Source organism: Symphalangus syndactylus, chromosome 7 (assembly GCF_028878055.3).
Source record: "Symphalangus syndactylus isolate Jambi chromosome 7, NHGRI_mSymSyn1-v2.1_pri, whole genome shotgun sequence".
In the NCBI taxonomy this organism is placed as follows: domain Eukaryota; kingdom Metazoa; phylum Chordata; class Mammalia; order Primates; family Hylobatidae; genus Symphalangus; species Symphalangus syndactylus.
In genome coordinates, this window is record NC_072429.2 from 25392328 (window position 1) to 25413016 (window position 20689).

A 20689-nucleotide genomic window follows, 5' to 3' on the forward strand; every position below is an offset into this window, starting at 1 on the left:
TTTATTTTATTTTATGTTGCAGAAAATTTCAGCTCATCATAGCTCACTTAAGAAGCCTTCTCCACCACCCAGTTAAAGCAGCCTTTCATCCCTGACCATTGGTCACCTACTCGTTTTATTTTCTTCATGATATTTGTCACCATCTGAAAATATCCTGTGGATGTATTTGCTTAATTGCTATCTGGGCCCCATAGTGGATTGAAGGGTCTGTCTGATGTTGGGTTTTCCTGAAGCCGACACCAAAGGACCCTCTAACAAGCCCTTACACATATTTTCCATGCAGTTGCAACCAGGTACTGCAGTGAAAATATGTGTGGGGGCATGTTAGAGATTGAGTCAGCCACAGAATATGTTGCCAACTGAACTTTCAGCAAGTGCCCTACCATGAGAGAGAGAAAAAAATTAATTGCACATATTTTTTCCTCCGTCCACTGATGCTGCATGTCCCAGGAAGGTGTGTAAACATGTGGTGGCGGGAAAGAGAGGATATAAAGGCCATTTCAGTTATCTGGGGGTCGATAATGGCAACACTCCTGCCAGATCTCTCCTGCTGGGTTGCTGAGGCTCCATGGAGCTTGCATCATGCAGCACAGTTTGCCTTCTTTGTTCAACCGCACAACTTCCTTTCTTTCACAGGTGGTGGTCCTTAATAAATGTCCTTCAGGGTCTGCTTCTGGAAAACCCAACACTAGACAGAGCTGAATGCACTAAAGGGCCTAAAAAATAGCAATTAAGCAAATACACACACAGGATAGTTTCAGATGGTGACAAATATCATGAAGAAAATAAAACTGGGGATGAGGCCGTGGCCAATGGTGAGGGAAGAAGGGCTGCTTTAGTTGGGTGGTGGGAGAAGGCTCCATAGGTGGGTTATGGTGAGCTGACATCAAAATGATAGAAAGGGAGAAGTTCATTTAAGGTGGTAGGAACCTTCATTCCCTTAACCCCAAAATCCCAACACAAAGGACCCAGGAATGGAAGAGTTCTAATTTTTTGATGGACAGCCTAGCTAGAAGAACCTCAGATTTTAAATACACTTCTACAATGTATTCTATCAGTCAGAGACCTGACAGGCAGCAGATGGCACACTGAAAATGGGGTAATTTGAGGAGAGTGCAATGAAAAGACTATTTACAAAAAGAAGAGCAGCACTCCCTCCCTCCCAGAGATAGAATCCCCAGGTTGCCACCAGCTCTGCAGCCTTCCATTTCTGAAGGGGAAAAGGAGGGAACAGACAAGGGAACCTGGCCACAGGTCTTACAGAAGCAAGACAGGGCAACCTGGCCACACGTTTTGCAGAGTGAGACAATTTCCCTGGTCTCCCTCTCCTCCAACCCCAGACTCCTGCTCTGCTCCCCATTGGCCACATCTGCCCTGAAGCCCAGGGAGCCTGTTTCGGAAGTCCAAACTGTCTACTCTTTAGGGACACACAACTTGGTGGTTAAAGGTAGACTGTGGAACTGAAAAGGAAGGGAAGACGCCCAACATGTGTAGTTCACATTTTAAAATAATATTTGCAGGAGTGAAAAATAATATTTGGAATAAGTGAAAAGAGACCCAGCTGAGGCTGTCACTTGGTCTGTCACTGCCTAGTTGTACATCAACATCTTCAAGCCACATTTTTTTTTTGCATTTGTTAAAAAAATTAAAAGACTGGGATAAAACTGATAAACTTGTTCTGAAATGGTATGACTCTGATGTGTCACAAATCAAAATAAAATATTAGATAGATATTTTAATGAATGCAATAAAACGTATCTGGCATATTGAGGCATTTGTTTTACATTGAGAAAAAAATTAATCGTTTTTGAAATAGTCAGAGCGTGGCTTTCTAGTCTGTAAGAGACTCTGGTTCAACTATATTTCTTATCATGATCATTTTAATTTTTTATTTATTTTTATTTTTATACATTCAGAGGTTACATGGTCAGGTTTGTTATGTGGATATATTGCATAATGGTGAGGCTTGGGCTTCTGGGGTACCCATTCCCCAAATAGTGAACACTGAACCTTGTAGGTAATTTTTCAACCCTCACTGCCCTCCTACCTCCCTGCCTTTTGCAGTCCCCAGTGTGTGTTGCTTTCCTTTGTAGGTACATGTGTACACATTGTTTAGCTCCCACTTACAAGTGAGGAACATTCCGTATTTACCTTTCTGTTTCTGAGTTATTTTACTCAGGATAATGGCCTCCAGCCCCATCTGTGTTGCTGCAAAGACAAGATTTCGTTCTTTTTCATTAATGCATAGCATTCTACAGTGTACATATACCACATTTTCCGTATCCAGTCATTTGTTGATGGACATGTAGGTTGATTCCATGACTTTGCTAGTGTGAATAGTGCTGAGATAAACGTATAAGAGCAGTTATCCTTTTGGCGTAATGGTTTATTTTCCTTTGGTTAGATACCCAGTAGTTGGATTGCTTGGTTGAATGGTAGCTCTATTTTTAGTTCTTTGAGAAATCTCCACACTGTTTTTCGTAAAGGTTATACTAATTTTCATTCCCACCAACAGTGTATAAGTGTTCCCTTTTCTACCATATCCTTGCCAACATCTGCCATTTTTTACTTTTTCATAATAGCCATTCCGACTGGGGTGAGATGATATCTTATTATGGTTTTAACATGCATTTCTCTGATGATTAGTGATGTTGAACATTTTTTCATATGTTTGTGGACCACTTGTATGGCTTATTTTGAGAAATATCTTTTTTGTTAGTTAATTAGTTTGTTTGGTTGTTTGTTTGTTTTTGACACAGGGTCTCGCTCTGTCACCCAGGCTAGAGTGCAGTGTCTCAACCAAGGCTCACTGCAGCCTTGACCTCCAAGGCTCAGGTGATTCTCCCATCTCAGCCTTCCGAGTAGCTGGGCCCACAGGCATATGCCACTATGCCCAGCTAATTTTTGTATTTTTTGAAGAGACAGGATTTTGCCATGCTTCCCCCGCTGGTCTCGAACTCATGCGCTCAAGCAATCTGCCCTCCTCGGCATCCCAAAGTGCTGGGATTATAGGTGTGAGCCATAGCACTTGGCCAGAAATGTCTGTTAATATCTTTTGCCCACTTTTTAATGATGTTATTTTTTTCTTGTTCCATTGTTTGAGTTCCTTGTAGATTCTGGATATTAGTCATTGTCAGATGCCTAGTTTGCAAACATTTTCTCCCATTCTATAGGTTATCTATTGCTGATTATTTCTTTTGCTGTGCAGAAGCCCTTTGGTTTAATTAAGTCCCGTTTGTCTATTTTTGTTTATGTTGCATTTGCTTTTGAAGTCTTAGTCATAAATTATTTGCCTAGATTGAGGGTCAAGAAGAGTTTTTCTTACATTTACTTCTGGAATTTTTATAGCTTTGGGTCTTATATTTTACTATTTAATCCATTTTGAGTTAATTTTTGTATATGGTGGGAGATAGGAGTCCAGATTTCAGTGGTTACAATTTTAAAAAGAGAATGATTTCTCTTTTTCAGGGATGCAGACTTCCTCTAAGACATAACTTAGAAGATAGCATATTCTCACCTCTGAGATAAACAAAGTACCTATAGATGAGACCTCCAGGAATGTAATATGAGAAAGGTTGGTCATCAAAGAACTAACAACAGAAGAAGAATAATGGCTGAGGCTGATATATATATATATTAATATTTTCAAATGAGTAGTATTTATATGCTCACAAAAATGAGATTTTTGTTGCATAGTGCTGCTTTGATTCCACAGCATGCTATTTAAGGGAATGTCTTCATAATAGTGCCTGAATCTGTGGCAGAAACCTGTGTAGCCCTTTAATGGTCACAGTTTCTTTGCAGAGGATAAGATTCCAGAAAATGAAAAAGTCACAGAAGGCCAAACAGCTGCAGAAGAGTACAAATAGCTCTAATCTGAAATGCATGATTTATCAAATGGGAACATGATTGCTAGCAATCTTACTTTTTTTGGTGATTACAAAGTTGAGCGTAGTAGCTCATGTGACTATGAGGACTTTTAAAGAGCTTTTAAAAACAATTATGCATGAGTCTTGGAGATTTTAATCTGAGCAGAAGGCCTCTGTGGAGGTAAATCTAGAGGAAGAATGGCGAGGAATGCTGAGGGAGACCTTCAATCAGGGAAAAATATTAAGTGGGACTCCTTGGGGAGAGGCCTGTATTTGCTTGTCTGGGGTGGGCTAATCTACATAATTGACTAAAGCAGAATGAACAGCTGTGAAATACAGCATTTGAATGTGTGGGTAAAACAAAATTACAAAATATACAAGGTCACAGAACATGTAATGTATTTTCATGGGATTATAGAATTTCTAAGCTCATTTGGTATGTAAGAAATTGATCAATCCTCCAGAGAAGCTAAATGACTTTACCAAGGTCAACTAGGAAGTTAGCTACCACATTCTAGTTAAAAATGTGGTCTCTGGAGTCAAACATCCAAAATTCATATTCCAGCTCTACCACTCACCGTGTGACTCTTGGGGAAAATCACTCTACTTTTCTGTGCCTCAATTTTCTCATGTATAAAATGGGAATAACAATAGGATTTAACTCACATTAAATGAGATGATATATGTCAGTGACACTAGATAGTGTCGTGAACATAGTAAGCGATCAATATGTTAGTTATTAGTGAGAGTGCCAAAGTGAAAGTCACCTAACTCCTGCAAGCAATGTTTTACCTGTTCTACAAAACATAAGAACATATTATAAGGGAAATATAAGTAAGATATTTATTCCATTTTCTAACTAAAATGGTTGTGAGACACAGAATAACATCAAGTCTTCTTGGAGAATTTGAAAGTAAGAATTTTTTAAAGTAACGTTGGGGGAAAAGACTCAGGTGAGCTCTTTAGAATTTTCAGAAGTTTAGTTCATACTCTAATGCTTAAATTCAGCAGTTAGATCTTTTCCCCCACTAGCTGAAGTTTTTATATTAGTTTGCTTTGTAGTTTGCAAAAACATATATCAATATATTTTTTATAATTAGCCTTTTTAACATGTTAATTTTTCTCTAGTAACTCATGCCCACTAATGCTGGAGAATTTCTTTACTCTTTGTAATTAGAATAAATTGTGCTTTTATGTAAATGCACATTTTGAGCAAAGTAAAAGCATGCTGTGTATTACAACAATATGTTTTGAATGTAGTTAGGGTTAAGGCATCTAATTTTTTTTTTTTTTCTGAGACGGAGTCTCGCTCTGCCGCCCAGGCTGGAGAGCAGCGGCGCGATCTCGGCTCACTGCAAGCTCCGCCTCCCGGGTTCACGCCATTCTCCTGCCTCAGCCAAGGCATCTACTTTTTTTTAAACAGAGAAAGATGTTGAGAAATTTTTTTTTTCTCGTGGAATATTTCGATGGTTGCTTATATAAAGAAATCAAAAAGGTAGGAATCCAAAGTCACTTTCTTATAATTTCTGGTTAAAATCCCAACAAGATTCTCACATGTTTAGTCACATGTTTGAACATATATTCTAGTCCTGAAGCCCCTCTTAAGGAGTCTACTGAAAGGCCCAAGTTATGTCACCTTGATTATGATTCTGGGGTTTTCGTATTGGCTGGCAAAGGCATTTGTTATTGATTAATGGCTATCTTTGGTCATTATCAAACTTGGATCCAGATGTCATATCCAAACTTGGAATGCTGGCTGGGCATGGTGGCTCGTCTCTGCAATCTCAACACTCAGGGAGGCCGAGATGAGAGGATTGCTTGAGCACAGGAATTCAAGACCTGCCTGGACAATATAGTGAGACCTTGTCTCTACGAAAAATTTAAAAAGTTAGCCAAGTGTGGTGGTGCACACCTGTAGTTCCAGCTACTTAGAAGGCTCAGGTAGGAGGATTGCTTGAACCTGGGGAGTGGAGGTTGCAGTTAGCTGAGATCATGCCACTGCACTCCAGCCTGGATGAGAGTGAGAACCTGTCTCAAAACAAAACAAAACAAAAACAAACTTGGGGCTGGATGCGGTGGATCACGCCTGTAATCCTAGCACTTCGGGAGGCCAGGGCGAGTGGATCACCTGAGGTCAGGAGTTCGAGACCAGGCTGGCCAACATAGCGAAATGCTGTCTCTACTAAAAATACAAAAATTAGCTGGGTGTGGTGGCAGTTGCCTATAATCCCAGCTAGTAGGGAGGCTGAGGCAGGAGAATCGCTTGAACCTGGGGGGTGGAGGTCGCAGTGAGGCGAGATAGCGCCACTTTATTCCAGCCTGGGCAAAAGAGCAAAACTCCATCTCAAAACCAAAAACAAAAACAAACAAAAAACCCAAACTTGGAATACTATGTTAGCATCAATAAATCTCAGGTAGTGACACTATAAAATATTTAGTATGGCTTTGGTACAAAATCCTGGCTTACTTGTTGCATTTCTTGATTGTATAGGTGGCTTGAGTGACTGTTTAGGCTGTGCTATGTATTTGTTTTCCTGCTCTATGTTAATATTTTATGATACAATTCATTTTTGGATAATATTTCCCAATGGCTAAGTGGTAAAAAATTTACCCGAACCTCTCTTAGGCCAGTCAGAATATTACCATTTCCCAAGGGTGGTCTTCATCATACAATAGAATTTACCCCACAGAAAGCACATTTCCACTTTTAACTATAGACGATTTACTACGGATAAATAAGACACATTCTTGAGGCATCATTAACTCTTTCCTTTGATTGAAGACAGAGCTGTTTCACAATGGTCTTAAAAATTAATCAGGATACCTGCATAATGGTGTACTAGCCTCACTTCAAAGACTCCTAGTAGTGGTGTTGAGTTATTTAAGGTCCATGAAGGATGTTTGTCATGACTCAGAAAGACATGTTCATGAAAAGCTCATTAACTGTGTTTATTGTATTGACTTCTTCCTGTAGAAACAGCTCTGTTATAAATCAAAAAGTCTCAAACAACAGATTTAGATGTTTATTCCTGAGCTTTTTGGAATAGATTAATTCCAGGACAGCTTCTTCTATATTTTAACTTTCAAATATATTTGAGAGTTTTTACATGAGTTAAATAAGGCACTTACTAAATATAGATAATTGCATCAAAATCCTTAGTTTTGGGATGCTTATGTTTATTGATCCCTCCCTTTGTTTTATTTATTGTTACATTTATTATTATAATAATTAATATTTTTTATTTGGGGTTGGTGGCATGTGCCAGGTACTTATCAAAGGGCTTGAGATATAAGTATGACAGAACAGATGTGGCTCCTGATCTCATAACACACCTGGAAAGATGCAAGTTTGTTGTATATCTATATTTTGTTTCATAGAATTCCATATATATGTAGGGAGTAATTATTTATTTTGCATATTTATGTGTTGGGAAGCTATTTACATCCATCTTGATATCTCTGCCTTGCTTATAATGTAATTGTGTGGGTATTCTACATGTCTTTATGTGTATAAACATGTACTCACACTGCCAAATAACTTCTAGTAAAATGAGTTATCACAGTATCTACACATTAGCAGGTAGTAATAACTACAAAAAAGTTGCAGAACATTTTGTGAGTTAAACACATTCCTACTTTTGTTGTATCACAGCAAAGTAGGGTGGCAAGTTTTCATTGAAATTTTCAGGATGAGGCAACTAAGTGTCAGAGAATACAATGACTTGTCTGTTACTCATCATCGACTATATGATCAGGACTCCAAATAGACTATTTTGGCTCCAAAGTTTCTGTTCTAATCCAATAGAAGACACTTACAAATGCTTTGTAAATATTGACTAGAAGACACTATAAATGTCTTTTAGCTTTATGAAGTGTATTGTATCATTAAAACAACAGTAAAATGCTGGACTAAACAGGAATGCATTTGTGAGGAAAACACTTTCTTCTAATTTATTTTTAAAACATGAATAGAACTCATTGCTCCTGCAGTAGCATTAGCCAAAATATTTTTCTTGGTGTTTCCAGCACCAGTTCACGGATGCTAGTTGCCATGAACATGTATCAGCAGAAAGTATGAGCCACAATCTCTAGTAGCAATTGCAAACTTCACTCATTAACACAATCAAGCCTTCTATACTTGGCTCTCTCTCTTTTTTTAATTGTATATATGCCCTTGTAACTTTCATATCTTTTGTATTCATTCTGTCAGATGAGGTTAATTTTCTCTAGTTTCTCAAGACAGGATTATTTCTGCCATTTTACATAAATAGCATTGGTGTTTAATATGCCCATCATCTACCTAATTTTATTTCTGTTGAAAATGTCTGTTCTCTATAGTAAAGATCTCTGTATGTTATTGGCAATTCAGAATGTACATGTAAAACCAACTAAAACACAAAAACATCAGTGGACCCGTGAGAAATTTAGCCAAGTGTCACAGAGACAAAATAAGTTATAATTTTTTAACCTTGAGTGAACAATAAAATGCTAATGTAACTTTTAATAGAATTTATAGAATATAAGAATTTGGTAAATCCCATTGAATACATAAACAATCAAGTTGATAAGATAAACTCTGGTACTATTTATGTAATCTTAATTAAATGAATTAAAATGTATCCATTGTTAAAATATAAAAAGAACCTCTACAACCTAAGACACATTCTAATTTTAAGTTAAAAAAAGAAATAATGTAATAAAATAATCTTCCAAATATTAATAGAAAGACGTACAATGAGCAAAACCAACTCCTGGCATCTTTATAAATTTATTTATTTATTCATCCATCATATACTTATTGAGTTCCTTGACAGCAAATAGAACAAAGTCTGTGCCCTTAAACAGCTTAAACTTTATTGGAAGACAGATTCTTATAAAATGTAAATAAGGTTGGGTGCATGTTTTCTTGCTCTATGTTAATATTTTATGATACAATTCATTTTTGGATAATATTTCCCAATGGCTAAGTAGTAAAAAATTTACAAGCATGGGTGCTCATGCTTGTAATCCCAGCACTCTGGGAGGATGCGAGAGGATTGCTTGAGACCAGGAGGTTGAGGCTGCAGTGAGCTGAGATTGTGCCACTGCATTCCAGCCTGGACAACAAAGCAACAAACTGTCTCTAAAAACAGATAAGCTAAAAATAAGCAAAATAATTTCAGGTTTTGGTGATTGCTTGAAGGAAATAAACAGAAAGATAAGATGGAGCATTAGTTAAGGCAGCCACTTTGGGTGGGCTGCTTGGAAAGGGACTCTCAGGAAAGGTCATTTTCAACTGAAGGTTCAGGAGCGAGGGCTCTGTAAAGATCAGGGAGACACGTGTTCTAGGCAGAGCAAACAAGTAAGAAGGCCGAAAGATATTGATTGAGGACATGGAATGAGATGATACTGGGAAGGAAGGAAAGGACCAGAGTATTCCAGATACAACAGGCTATAGCCAGGACTCTGGCTCATCTTGGAAGAGCCATTGAAAATGTTAAGCAGAGGAGTGAAAAGATCTAATTTATGTTTTTAAAAGATCTGACAGTTTTGTGGATAATGCGTAGTGGAGCAGTGAATAGAGTGGCTGGGAGACCAAGCTCCTGCAGTGATATGGATGTAAGGCATTGGGGATGTAGACTCAGAGGGGAGGCAGTGGAGATGGTAAGGAATCGATGCAGCAGAGCCAACAGGACTTGCGGAAAGAAATGAAGGAATTGGGACAAACATCAGCTCTAGGAGACTTACAGAATTAACAGAGCACAAACCTTAATGAAACAGAAATCAAACTAAAGAGCCAAGAATGACTTACTTCAAGTTAATCACGTTTCCATTCTGCACCTGAGGAGTGAGACTCCCACACCTGACTCAGGAATTCCATAGGCTCAGTCTACCTGGGTTACGGTTTAGATTTTGTCCAAGACCTTTTAAATAAAAATGTCTAGCTATAGATCGTTTCTCCCAAGCTGGAGCTATATCTTACTTCTCTGTTCCCAACACATAGTATAGTGCCCCTCACACTAGAGTAAGCTAAAGTTGATCAAATTCAACATTAGTTTCTACTTTTAGTTTCCCTCAGCAGATGTAAATTTTTAAAGGGTCTACTATGTGCCAAGGACCTACATTTGGAATGTTTTAAAACTTGTGTTCTTTCATGATCCTATGATGCCTCATTAATCAGAAAACATACCTTGATAACTCTTATATATATATATATAACCTCTAAATGTATATATTTTTTGGCTTCTAGAAGGTCAATAGAAAGATTAGTAAAAAATCATGACAGAAATATAAAGACAAATTGAAGGAACGTATTTATTTATTTGTGATAAAATAATAAAGGTACTAAGTGTTCTAAACAACTATGCCATCCCATAGGAGTATACTGTCTATGGGATCATGAAAACATCAGATTACTCAAGACAGAAATCAGGTATAGATAAAATACCAAAATCAGGTATAGATAAATGGCTGATTGTGTGTTACATTAAAGCACTGGTAAAATGCTATACTATGTATAGAAGGGTGAAAAATGATGGATCAAAACTAAGATTGATAGATTACATTTTTCTGATCTTGAGGAAAGGAGGAGAAAATAAATGTGAGAGAAATGGGAATATTCTTTGCCCATATTCTCAGTCAGCAGTGATGCTTGTAAAATAGAGTCTTGGCACCACTCCACCTCTCCCCAACACATTCTGGAGGCATGAGAAGTGCCTTTTGAAGAAACCCTCTCAGATTATTTTGATACAAGTAGATAATGGACCATACTTTGGGAAATGCAGATTTAGTCCAGTCTCTGTCTTCTGAATCAGTGTGAGACTCATAAAGGAATATGGTTATCCAAAGTTGCATCAGTCATTTTCACTAGTACTTAGGGTAAATCACAGTCTTGTCTCTGATGCTTAGATTTAATTTCCAGCTCCAGCCTTAGACCTGCTAACAACACTCATCATTGCTATTTATCTTCTAGAATCACAACCACAGCTGCCTGCATGATGGACCTAAGGAGGTACCCACTGGATGAACAAAACTGCACCTTGGAAATTGAGAGCTGTAAGTCGTTCTGAGAATCCAGCTAGACTGGACTCTGCTTTAAGGTTCTTATGCAGAGGCCTCCGGTCCTGGCTCATGTCCAGACCACAGGCCCTGCAAAGGTTCTGCTAGCCCACTAAATTTGGTTGAGGGAGGCATTGACAGCATCTTTTCTCAGTTATGCTGCCACCCTCTTAGTCTCATCCCTAAATCTTCGGGAGATATTTAGGGAAGAAATAATCTGGCAATAAAAGGAATATGCTAACAGCCTGGAAGCAGACCAAGGGCTATTTCAGGCATTTAAAATATGGAATTGGTGCAAACAGTTACAACAGACTTTGGAAAATAGGTGGAGGTGGCAGAGTGTCACAAGTTATCCTGTCTTTGCCTCTCATAAACTTTCTATCTTTGTAATTGCAAAATAAATGTGGTCTTTCAGATTAGTTAAAACATTCATAGAGTAAGGTTTTATAGAGTGTTTTCTGTTGTTGTTTCAAGGGACTATTTTCAGTCTCTAAAGTATATTTTTTGCTGAAGGCCATCTGATGAGCAAGATTGTGAGTATGTGTGTGTGTATGTGTGTGTGTGTGTGTGTGTGTGTGTGTGAATTCTGTTTACTGTGCTGACCTGTTTTGCAATGTGCTTGCTTTCCTAGGCCATGATTTTAGCTTCCGCATTGATAATTCAGTCAGCTGCCCTATTGGGTGGGCTAAAATGGTGATTGTATAACACATCTCCATTTTGGAGGTCACATAGGGAGGTGGTTTGAGGTAGAAGAACGTTTTGAGTCTCTGTCACTTCTTTGCAATGTTTCCATACTTTATCTCACTAAATCTTTATCCCACTAAATAATTGGAAGCTGACAATTTTATATCCAGAATTCTAAATAATGAGTAACTGGACTGCTGTGAGGGTACTCTTAGCCTTTGTGAGGAGTTTTAGCTCTGGCAAGCAGCATGACTAAATCATTGCTGTGAGCAGAAATATGGCATTTGTGACACATTGTGGATATTTTTGCCCAATTTAAAAGATAGCTTCCAGGGTAATTAAATTACATGTATTTTTGAAGAAACTGATTGCATACTTGTATTTCAAATCATCATTATTTTCAAATTATATTTTTGCCTTACAGAACTAGTTAATGAAATTAGTCCATAGGATTTCAATGATTAACTTTATATAAATATTTTTAGGATAGCATTGCATGTTGCATTTTCTAAACTTATGGCTACAATTTAGAAAGCATAACAATGTTCTACAAAGTTCAAATTATTTTGTAATTTCACATTGTTGATGTAAGAATATGCTGAAATAAACACGTTGCTACGTACCACTCATGAATTTATGTGGTGAAAGTATGTTTTGTTCCAGTTTTGGTATATGTGCTATCAGAGAGAGCATAAGAGCATTTTTTTGAGGAAAATTATTCTGAGATATCAAATAATCACAGTTGTAGGTAGGTGAAGCACTTTCATGGATATTATTTCATTTAAGCCTTCCACAACCCTCTTAGATAAGTAAACAAGACCTCTTTATTTTAAAGAATGGATGCCTAAGGATGCAGGCAACACCCAAGTGTTTTCTGTTATTAAATTATAATTTTGACTCAAATATTTAAAAATTAACATGATAATTCTTTAGGCTTTACATATCTCACTTCAATTCACAATCACCTTGTTAAATAAGGTCGATATTAATATTTCCATCTTTACAACTATAAGGAATCAAAATCAAGGAGGTAAGGTGATATGTCCAAGATCATTCAGCCACTTAGTGGTACAGTGGCTCTGTGCTGATTTGGAAGATAACAGACTTACTTAGAAAAGACACTGATTTTGGAGGGACCAGATTAACAGACCCTTATTCTAAAACCCCTTAGTCTAAAAAGCAAGAAATAGCCTGGCCTTATGGAAAATTGGGGCTTATTCATATTTAGACTGTTAGCAAATCATTGCTACAGATAATTAGATATAGTGTTATATTAATAATATACATGATATCCAGGCTTTATTGTTGTAAATAGGTTGTTTACTAACTAAATATATTGAAGTGAATTTAGGATCCCATTCCTTAAACTACTAGTTCTCCAATTGATGCTTCTCATTCTGCCTTATTCATCCATTGCTTTACTTTAATCATACCGTAGGCATTCATTCATTCTCATTCTCTTTCTCCCATCTCTCTTCCTCTCTCATCTTTCCCATCCCATCTCTCCCCTCATCTCTCTCTTTATCCTTCTGTCTGTCCTTCTCACTCCTCCTTCCCTCTGTTTTTCTCTCCCTTCTTTCTCTGCTTTCCTCTTTTCTTTCCTCCCTCTGGCAAATGAAAATTAACCTAACTGTGGCATTGCTGAATTATTAATACCTTGTCAGCATATCAATGATCAGTACATTGGGTCAGTTCAGGAGAGGATAACATAACCTGACTCTTGGCAGCTTGGAGTCAGGGAAATTAGGATTGAGCTAATTGTTCATTCATTCATTCATTCATTCAGGAATGTATTTGTTCATTAAATTTTTATTGAACACTAATCTTTTACCAGGTATCATAATAAGCTCTAAAGATCTAATAGCGAATAGCAATATACAGTATCCCTGGCCTCCTTTATTAAGGTGAGAGAGATAGATATATAGATTGTGTATCGCAAATCTGACATGCTTTAGACCAGAAATGTTTTGAATTTCAGATTGTTTCAGATTTTAGAATATTTGCAATATATTTGTAAGTAGTATATTACCATACTTAACAGTTGAGCCTCCCTAATCCAAAATCTGAAGTGCTCCAGTGAGCATTTTATTTGAGTGTCATGCCAGCACTCAAATTGATTTGGATTTTGGAGCCTTTCATATTTCAGATTTTTGGATTAAGGATACTCAATGTCTAATTTAAGTCAATACATGTATGAATATAAAATTGCATTGCTAAAAATTGCTGCCAAGATGAAGTACTTAGTTCTATAGCATCTTAAAGAAAGGCTGTTTAAAGCAAGCTTTGAAATAAAGTACTGAGGGCTCTAAAAGGTTAATATGGACTACACCGACCTCATAACTTTTCTTAAATATACAGGGATGGAGGATGTTTCATAGAATTCATGAGATTTGCAGAATTAAATGGGTCTTGATAATATTTATCACTATGAAGTCCGTGAAACTTAACTGCTAAAATTGAAAGGAGAAATCCATTCCTAGGCATTTTCCAATTCTGTCTCCTAAAGCCACCTTTTACTTACATGTTGCTGTTACCTGTGTGGTCAGAGGTAACTCACCATATTTTGTCTACATAGTATGCATTGTGTTTATATCTCTCTCTGAAACTTTTAGTACAGGTTGGGAAAGGGACACTGGAATACTGCATATTTTTCTAGGGAAATATCACCCAAAAAGCACCAAACAACAACAAAGTTATACCCAAGCCTACATAAACAAAGTTCTTTTGAATGTACTTGCTGTTTAGGAATGAGTTCTAGTACAGAAATAGTGAATCTTCCCAGGTGTGCCGATGCTTTGGGAATCTGAAGCTGCCAAGTATAATTTAGAACTGTTAGTACAAATCAAAGATTTCTCTCTTTAAAAAAAAAATAAGTTTTAATCACATTGTCAGGAGGACATTGAAACTCATTACACTGCGAGGCCACTTAATATGTCTCATCCAGATATAAAGAATAGTGAAAAGGAGGTGGTAAAAGTATTGTATATCTTTGAAATGGGAATAGTCAGGGGGATACTCGGCTGTATTCTGTGCCAGCTCAGCTACACAATACCAATGTCAACTACGTGGCCTCATTATGCACCCCTCCTCCCACCCTCAGGAGAAAAGCTGCCTTGTCTAGTCTTCACTCTGGTTCCAGGTTTTCCACTTAGGGCATGTGAACTGCTTGTCTGAAGAGGAAGAAGGAATTCTCTAAACTAAACCCATTGATAAGCTGCTCAAATTACTGAAATTCCAAAGGATCATTTCTTGTTCATTCATTATGTGTTTTTGTCTCATCTTGTCTCTGAGTAAGTTGGACTGGCCAGCGTCAGTGTCTCAGAGAAGAAGCTTAGTGTTCTCATTTTCAACATTGTGGATTTTTCAGTCAATCTCAGCCATAGTGGGATCTACAAAGAACTAGAAGACATAAAACTTTATCAGCAGCTCTTTCACAGGCACCTTCACAGGGATACACAAAGTGTTTACTAAGACAGCCAGTCAGGCATCTCCTTTTAAGATTTAGAAAAAGAAAAACGTCCTACACACTGCCCTTTGTGACAGCATCAGAAACGAATTGTTGCTGGCCTCTCAGAGTCACTGATTACCTGAGAGACACTGGCAAAGTTACTCCCTTAGTGGACCCTCTTTCTTCAAGTGTAAAATGGAAATAATACCTAACACAGGAGATTTTTATGAAGCTCACATGAAGACCTTTAGACAAAGAATCTAACACATTGCTTTGGTCCATGGTAGACATCTAATAAATAGCAACTAAAATAATTAATAATTATTATTACTATAATAATCCCAGTTTGGGTTAATTTTAAAAGTCCCATACTCCTGTGGATTGCACTACTTATGAGATTAGTAAATCTAGCCGAGGAGACCCAGAGTCCAGCATCACCCTTCTCAACCTTCGTAGATTTTATTCTGGCGCTTGCTTTGACATTTCACGTAAGTCTCATTTTCTGTAGTGCTATCTACTTCCTCATAGAATGTTTCAGCCAGCTGTACGTATAAAATGCAAATTAATTTATTTTACTTTGTAGGGAAGATAATTAATAGCTAGCTTCAAAATCCAAAGATGGATATTTTAAAACATTTTGACATCTGGATTTGGATTAAGTGAAAGAACAGTCCATTTATAAATATAATCCCTTCATGGTTTTATTAACATTTCAATTGGCCAAAGAAGGCAATCAACCCTGGTGGTCATCTAAAGCCTATTTGATTGATATAGCAAAAGGTCCTTGTGAGTGTGTGAGAGTGTTTTGGTACAAGCATCTCTTCTTCTTACAATATGCACCATGCTTTAGGAAGGCAGAAGATAGAAATATGCCTGTTGTGTTACTGAATTCCAATTTGTATATTATATAAAGACAACATGTTGTTGGGTTATTGAAGGAATAAAGGCTGTATTTTCTTTATTCAACAATTTTATTCTAAATCATCCTTGTGGAAGAGGTCAGTATAGATTGATACATTGAAGTATTTGAGGTATTGCATCCAAATTTACTATAGCAAGGAGCTAATATATTTTGTATTGGGTTATGCTATATATTCAGTAATATTTCAGTAAACATAAATACAGTATTTTTAATAACTTAAAAAAATGAAAAGTGCATTGTGTTTCTCCTCCCCCAGGTAAACATCGATAGCACCTTAGAGTATAACAGTAGTCTCAAAACATCTGTAACAGAGGAAGTAGTGAGCAGGTGGGGCTCTTTGCAAATGCGGTATAGTATTAAGAGGGTATTGTTTGAATAGAGATAGACTTGTCTATTATGGTTTCCTCAAGCTAACTAAACAAGTCACTTAGCTTCTTCAAGCTGCAGTTTCTCATTTGTACAATATTGTGACCCTTAAAGGTAATAAGATAATCAATATAGAGATCTTTGTGCAATGCCTGGTACTGATATTTCCATAAGTAGCAGCTGTTATCATTATAGCATCATCATTATCATTATCAAATTACTGCTGGAATACTGTGCTCAGTTAGAGTTACATTTTAAGAGGGATATTTAGCAATCAGAATAATCAAAATATGAATGATATATAAACCATGGAATCTGGAAAGCCAGTAGAAGGAACTGGAGTGATGGAGGGAACATTTACCCTAAGGAAGGAACGCTGAGGCTAGGAAGGATGGCTGTGGTTGAACAGGATAGCTATTTTCAAATAAATGCAGAATTTCCTCTTAAGGAAAGAGAGTAGACTCTGTGTACCCTAAGGACAAAATTAACTAATGGTAAAAGATGCCAAAAGGCAATTTTCGGCTGAAAGTTAAAAAAAGAAAAGTTCATAGCAGTTACAGCTGGTGAAAAATCAGATGGGCTGCCTTATTCTGTAAAACCATTTGCTGGGAATAAAGGAATTCTTTCACTGAGCAAGTGATGGGATTACATGATCTCTAAGTAGCCGTAGGTTAAGGGTTACTTGGCACAAGCAAAAATATATAGGACTTCAGTTAAAGGACAACTAGGCAGGCCCTGGTTTATGTGAGGATGCAAATCCCATATGCATATACCTCTGAGAGCAATGCTATTTAGGAAAAGATGAAAATCACATCCCTGCTAAAATTTAAAGTAGAACAGCGTATGTGTTTTGCTGATGGTCTGTTGTTGTTTAGCTAGCAATCCTTCTCTCAGATTTTCCTCATAGGAATACATCTCACACTTGTGCCTATGAGGAATAAGGCTAAAACCCTAATATTTTTCTGTCTTTCTGAATAATCTAAACCTTCTTGAATATTTTGATCTTCTTAAGGCTCAACAGAAGAGAAGGTATGTGTGCATGTGTCTGTGCATGTATGTGTGTGAAAGGGGGGTGTAAAGTGGAGGTGTCACATAATGAAGCTGATAAATATTTTAGGTGATCTTTGAGTTATGAGTTATTTTAAATTAGAAAAATACTCCTGTAAAACTCCAGTGAGGCTTAGTTATAATTATTTACTGAGAAAAAAGCAAAGTGCGTTGCAAATGCTCCATGGTGTCACTGCATACAAATTTAATTTGCATCACTGTCCTATTTTGATATTTTCTTGAATTGTGTCCAGTGTTGTGGAAGTGAGGAATTTATTTTCCATCCTTGCTGTGTGAAGATACTTCATTGGAATGTGATCTTGGTTTAACAATTGGTCCCTCATGACCATAGACAAGTGCTTGGATGTGCATGTTGAACCTCTGGCATTTCCTGTGGATATTTCTGACCTTGATGTATATCTGGACTCGAAGACTCTGCCTTTTCAATTTTTCCAATATTAGAAAGTAAACTAGTGACTTGGGTATGAAGGATATGTCTTAATATTGAATATTAAAAATAACACAAGGAAACCCTTTCTATCTAAAGTGTTCTTTCCCCTAGTAAAGAGAAATCATATTTGTTTAATGTCCTCTTTTAATGTCTCCGTTTTCTCCCTCTGAGGTTTGCGCTAAATAGATTGTTGGTCTCCTGCATAAATCTGCCATGGATCTGAACTGAAATTTTCAATTCTTATCTTCCAGATTGCTAATATTTATTTTATTCTAAAGAAATTATTATTGGTAAATATTTTGTTTTGGCAGTCATGTTTTCAGTTTCTAAGAACTCTTCCTTATTATGTGGTTACTCATTTTCCATAGTCACTTGTTCTCATGGAATGTCCTTTTGGTTTTAAACATGAAAATTTAAGTTATTTTACACATTTTCTGCTGTGTTTCTCTTTCTTTTTGTGACGATGTATGTTGGCTTATCTTGGTCTTTCTTTTTTCATGCTGATGATTTTCTTCAGATGTCTGCTGATCTTGGAATTCATTTCATGTTTGTAAATAAAAGACGAATTTGACCAGATCAAGTCTCTCAAATGGGTTTTTAAAACCTATGTGCATTTCCTCAGCACTTTAACATGATGGTTTCCGTAGCCAGCCTCTTTGCTGAAGAGGGTGGTACAGGAGGAGATCTGGGCATGCTCACCAGTCTCCCTCTTTAAGAGAGTGTGCTAGGACCTTTCACAGATAACCACAACTTTCATGTGGGCCTCCTGCACCTCAGATTATTTCACTCTCACTCCTAGGAGGAAATGGGATTCATTTTTTCCCCTCTATTTATAGAAATGCCCAGAGCTATCTGAAACTCTGTCCTGATTCTCTTCAGTCCAATATCTAAATTAGGAGCTAGGCAGCCCCCACTTTGTTAAGGGGCTTTCTTACATTGTAATCCTGGGTTAAAGCACCACAGCCAGTTGTAGGAGAGAAAGAGAACCAGTCTGGCAGATCCATGGACACGCTCTCACGTTGAACTTGCTGACTGAGTTTGGAAATTCTCTAGGGCATACGTTCTCAACCTTGCTGCATATTATAAAATCACTGGGGATTTTTTTTTTAATTCAAATGATCAGGCCACACTACAGGCCTATTAAATTAGCAATTTTAGAAGTTCTTCAGGTGACTATAATGAACAGCCAGCATTGGGAATGAGTATTCTGGAGCGTGATTCTCACATGTGAATGGGCAGAAGAATGTCCTAGAGGGCTTATTAAAACCCACATTGCTGGGGCCCCATCTCCAGGCCTTCTAACTCAGTGGACCTGGGTGAGGTCTGAGAATGTGCATTTCTAACAAATTCCCAGGCCATACAGATACTGCTGGTGCAGGGACCACAGCTTGAAAGTCACTGCTCTGGACTTTAGTGGGAAGATTGACGCTCTCCTTAGCCCTGCTTCATCCAAATCCTTTTTTAGGTTGATGTTTCTCTTTTTCATTTTTGAATCTATGTAACCTCATTTACATTCTAACTTTTCTACATTTTTCAATATTTTTGGCTAAATGATGGCATACTTTTCCATTTTGTAATGCTAGTATGAATTTATTACTATTCCTTCCTTTTAGAGTTATTCCTGAGAGATTGGAGTAGGGCAGGAAAGGTAAATATGCTGTCATAAACTGCAACTCACCTTTTTAAATACACATATTAATATTTAACTGCATATGCAATATTTAACCTCATTTAAAAAATTTAAGTGTTATTACATATATCTTATTTTCTGAAATATTCTTTAGAATATAATTTGCAGTTCCTCCCTAGTATCTACATTTAAATGAGCCATAATTTATGTAACCAGTTGCCTATTTTAGAACAGAAATTATTTCTATTGTGTTTCTAAGTGTTATAATCTGTATATGATTGAGGCTGTATCATTAAATACAACCATGATTTTATATGTATGAATGTATATATATATGTGTATATAAGCATAAATTTTTATATGATATATACAACTATGCTATTCTATATGGTATGTAAAATTAAATGTAAATTAATTAAACTTAAAACTAAAAATTTAATGCCCCATTTACAGGAGGCATATTTTCATGTGCTCAATAGCCACATGTAACAAGTGACTGCTGTACTGGACAGTAGAGACAAATAGAACATTTCCGTCATCTCAGAAAAGTCTGCTGAATACTCTAATATATAAGATGAATGCATAAAAGTTGAATTTTCACATCATAGAGAATGTATAATTGAAATACTCAGTTCGCACGTCATAGAGAATATACAGTTGGATATTGTGCCATAGGAAATTTTCTACTTAAACTTCCAGGATGAATGTTTTATAGTATCACTTCTTTAGACTTGGTTTACATTCATGACATTTGATGCGACTTAAATGTTACATAGGCAGAATATTTCTAGTGTAAAATTAGTGGGTTAAAGGCAGATATAATTTAATACTTAAGAGGCATTACAATTATTGTACAAGGTAAGCCTTGAACAGATCTTATAGCAGTGCAGGGTATCTATTTTATAAGGTATCACTATGGCAAATAACTGTTTTCTACCCTTAAATACTATCGGTTGTAAGTTTCACTATTACATTAATAAGAATAATGAAATCCTGCCCTGAATGTATTCATCTCTTGGTAGATATATTCTACGCATTCCTCTTTGTATGATAAAATGTAAAGGGGACCCCAAGTACATTTAGAATTGAAATATAGTTATTTTTGTATTTGCAAATTATTATTTTATTATTTTTAAGTAGAAAAACCAGAAAGAAGCATAATTCATAATGTTATCAAGTTACTATCTCCCACTCTCACAAGTGAAAACCCACCTTCTGAGTTCATTTCCCTCAA

The 20689-nt window shown here is 36.7% G+C and overlaps 1 protein-coding gene across 2 annotated transcripts in view; it reads left to right on the forward strand.

Moving 5' to 3' along the window:
* The window catches only part of GABRB2 (gamma-aminobutyric acid type A receptor subunit beta2), a 262315-nt gene that overhangs the window by 127375 nt on the left and 114251 nt on the right, over nucleotides 1-20689 (forward strand). For both annotated transcript variants that reach the window (XM_055285373.2, XM_055285374.2), the window contains exon 6: nucleotides 10822-10904. In XM_055285373.2, the coding sequence (XP_055141348.1) occupies nucleotides 10822-10904 (83 nt within the window). The remainder of the gene's footprint in view (nucleotides 1-10821; nucleotides 10905-20689) is intronic.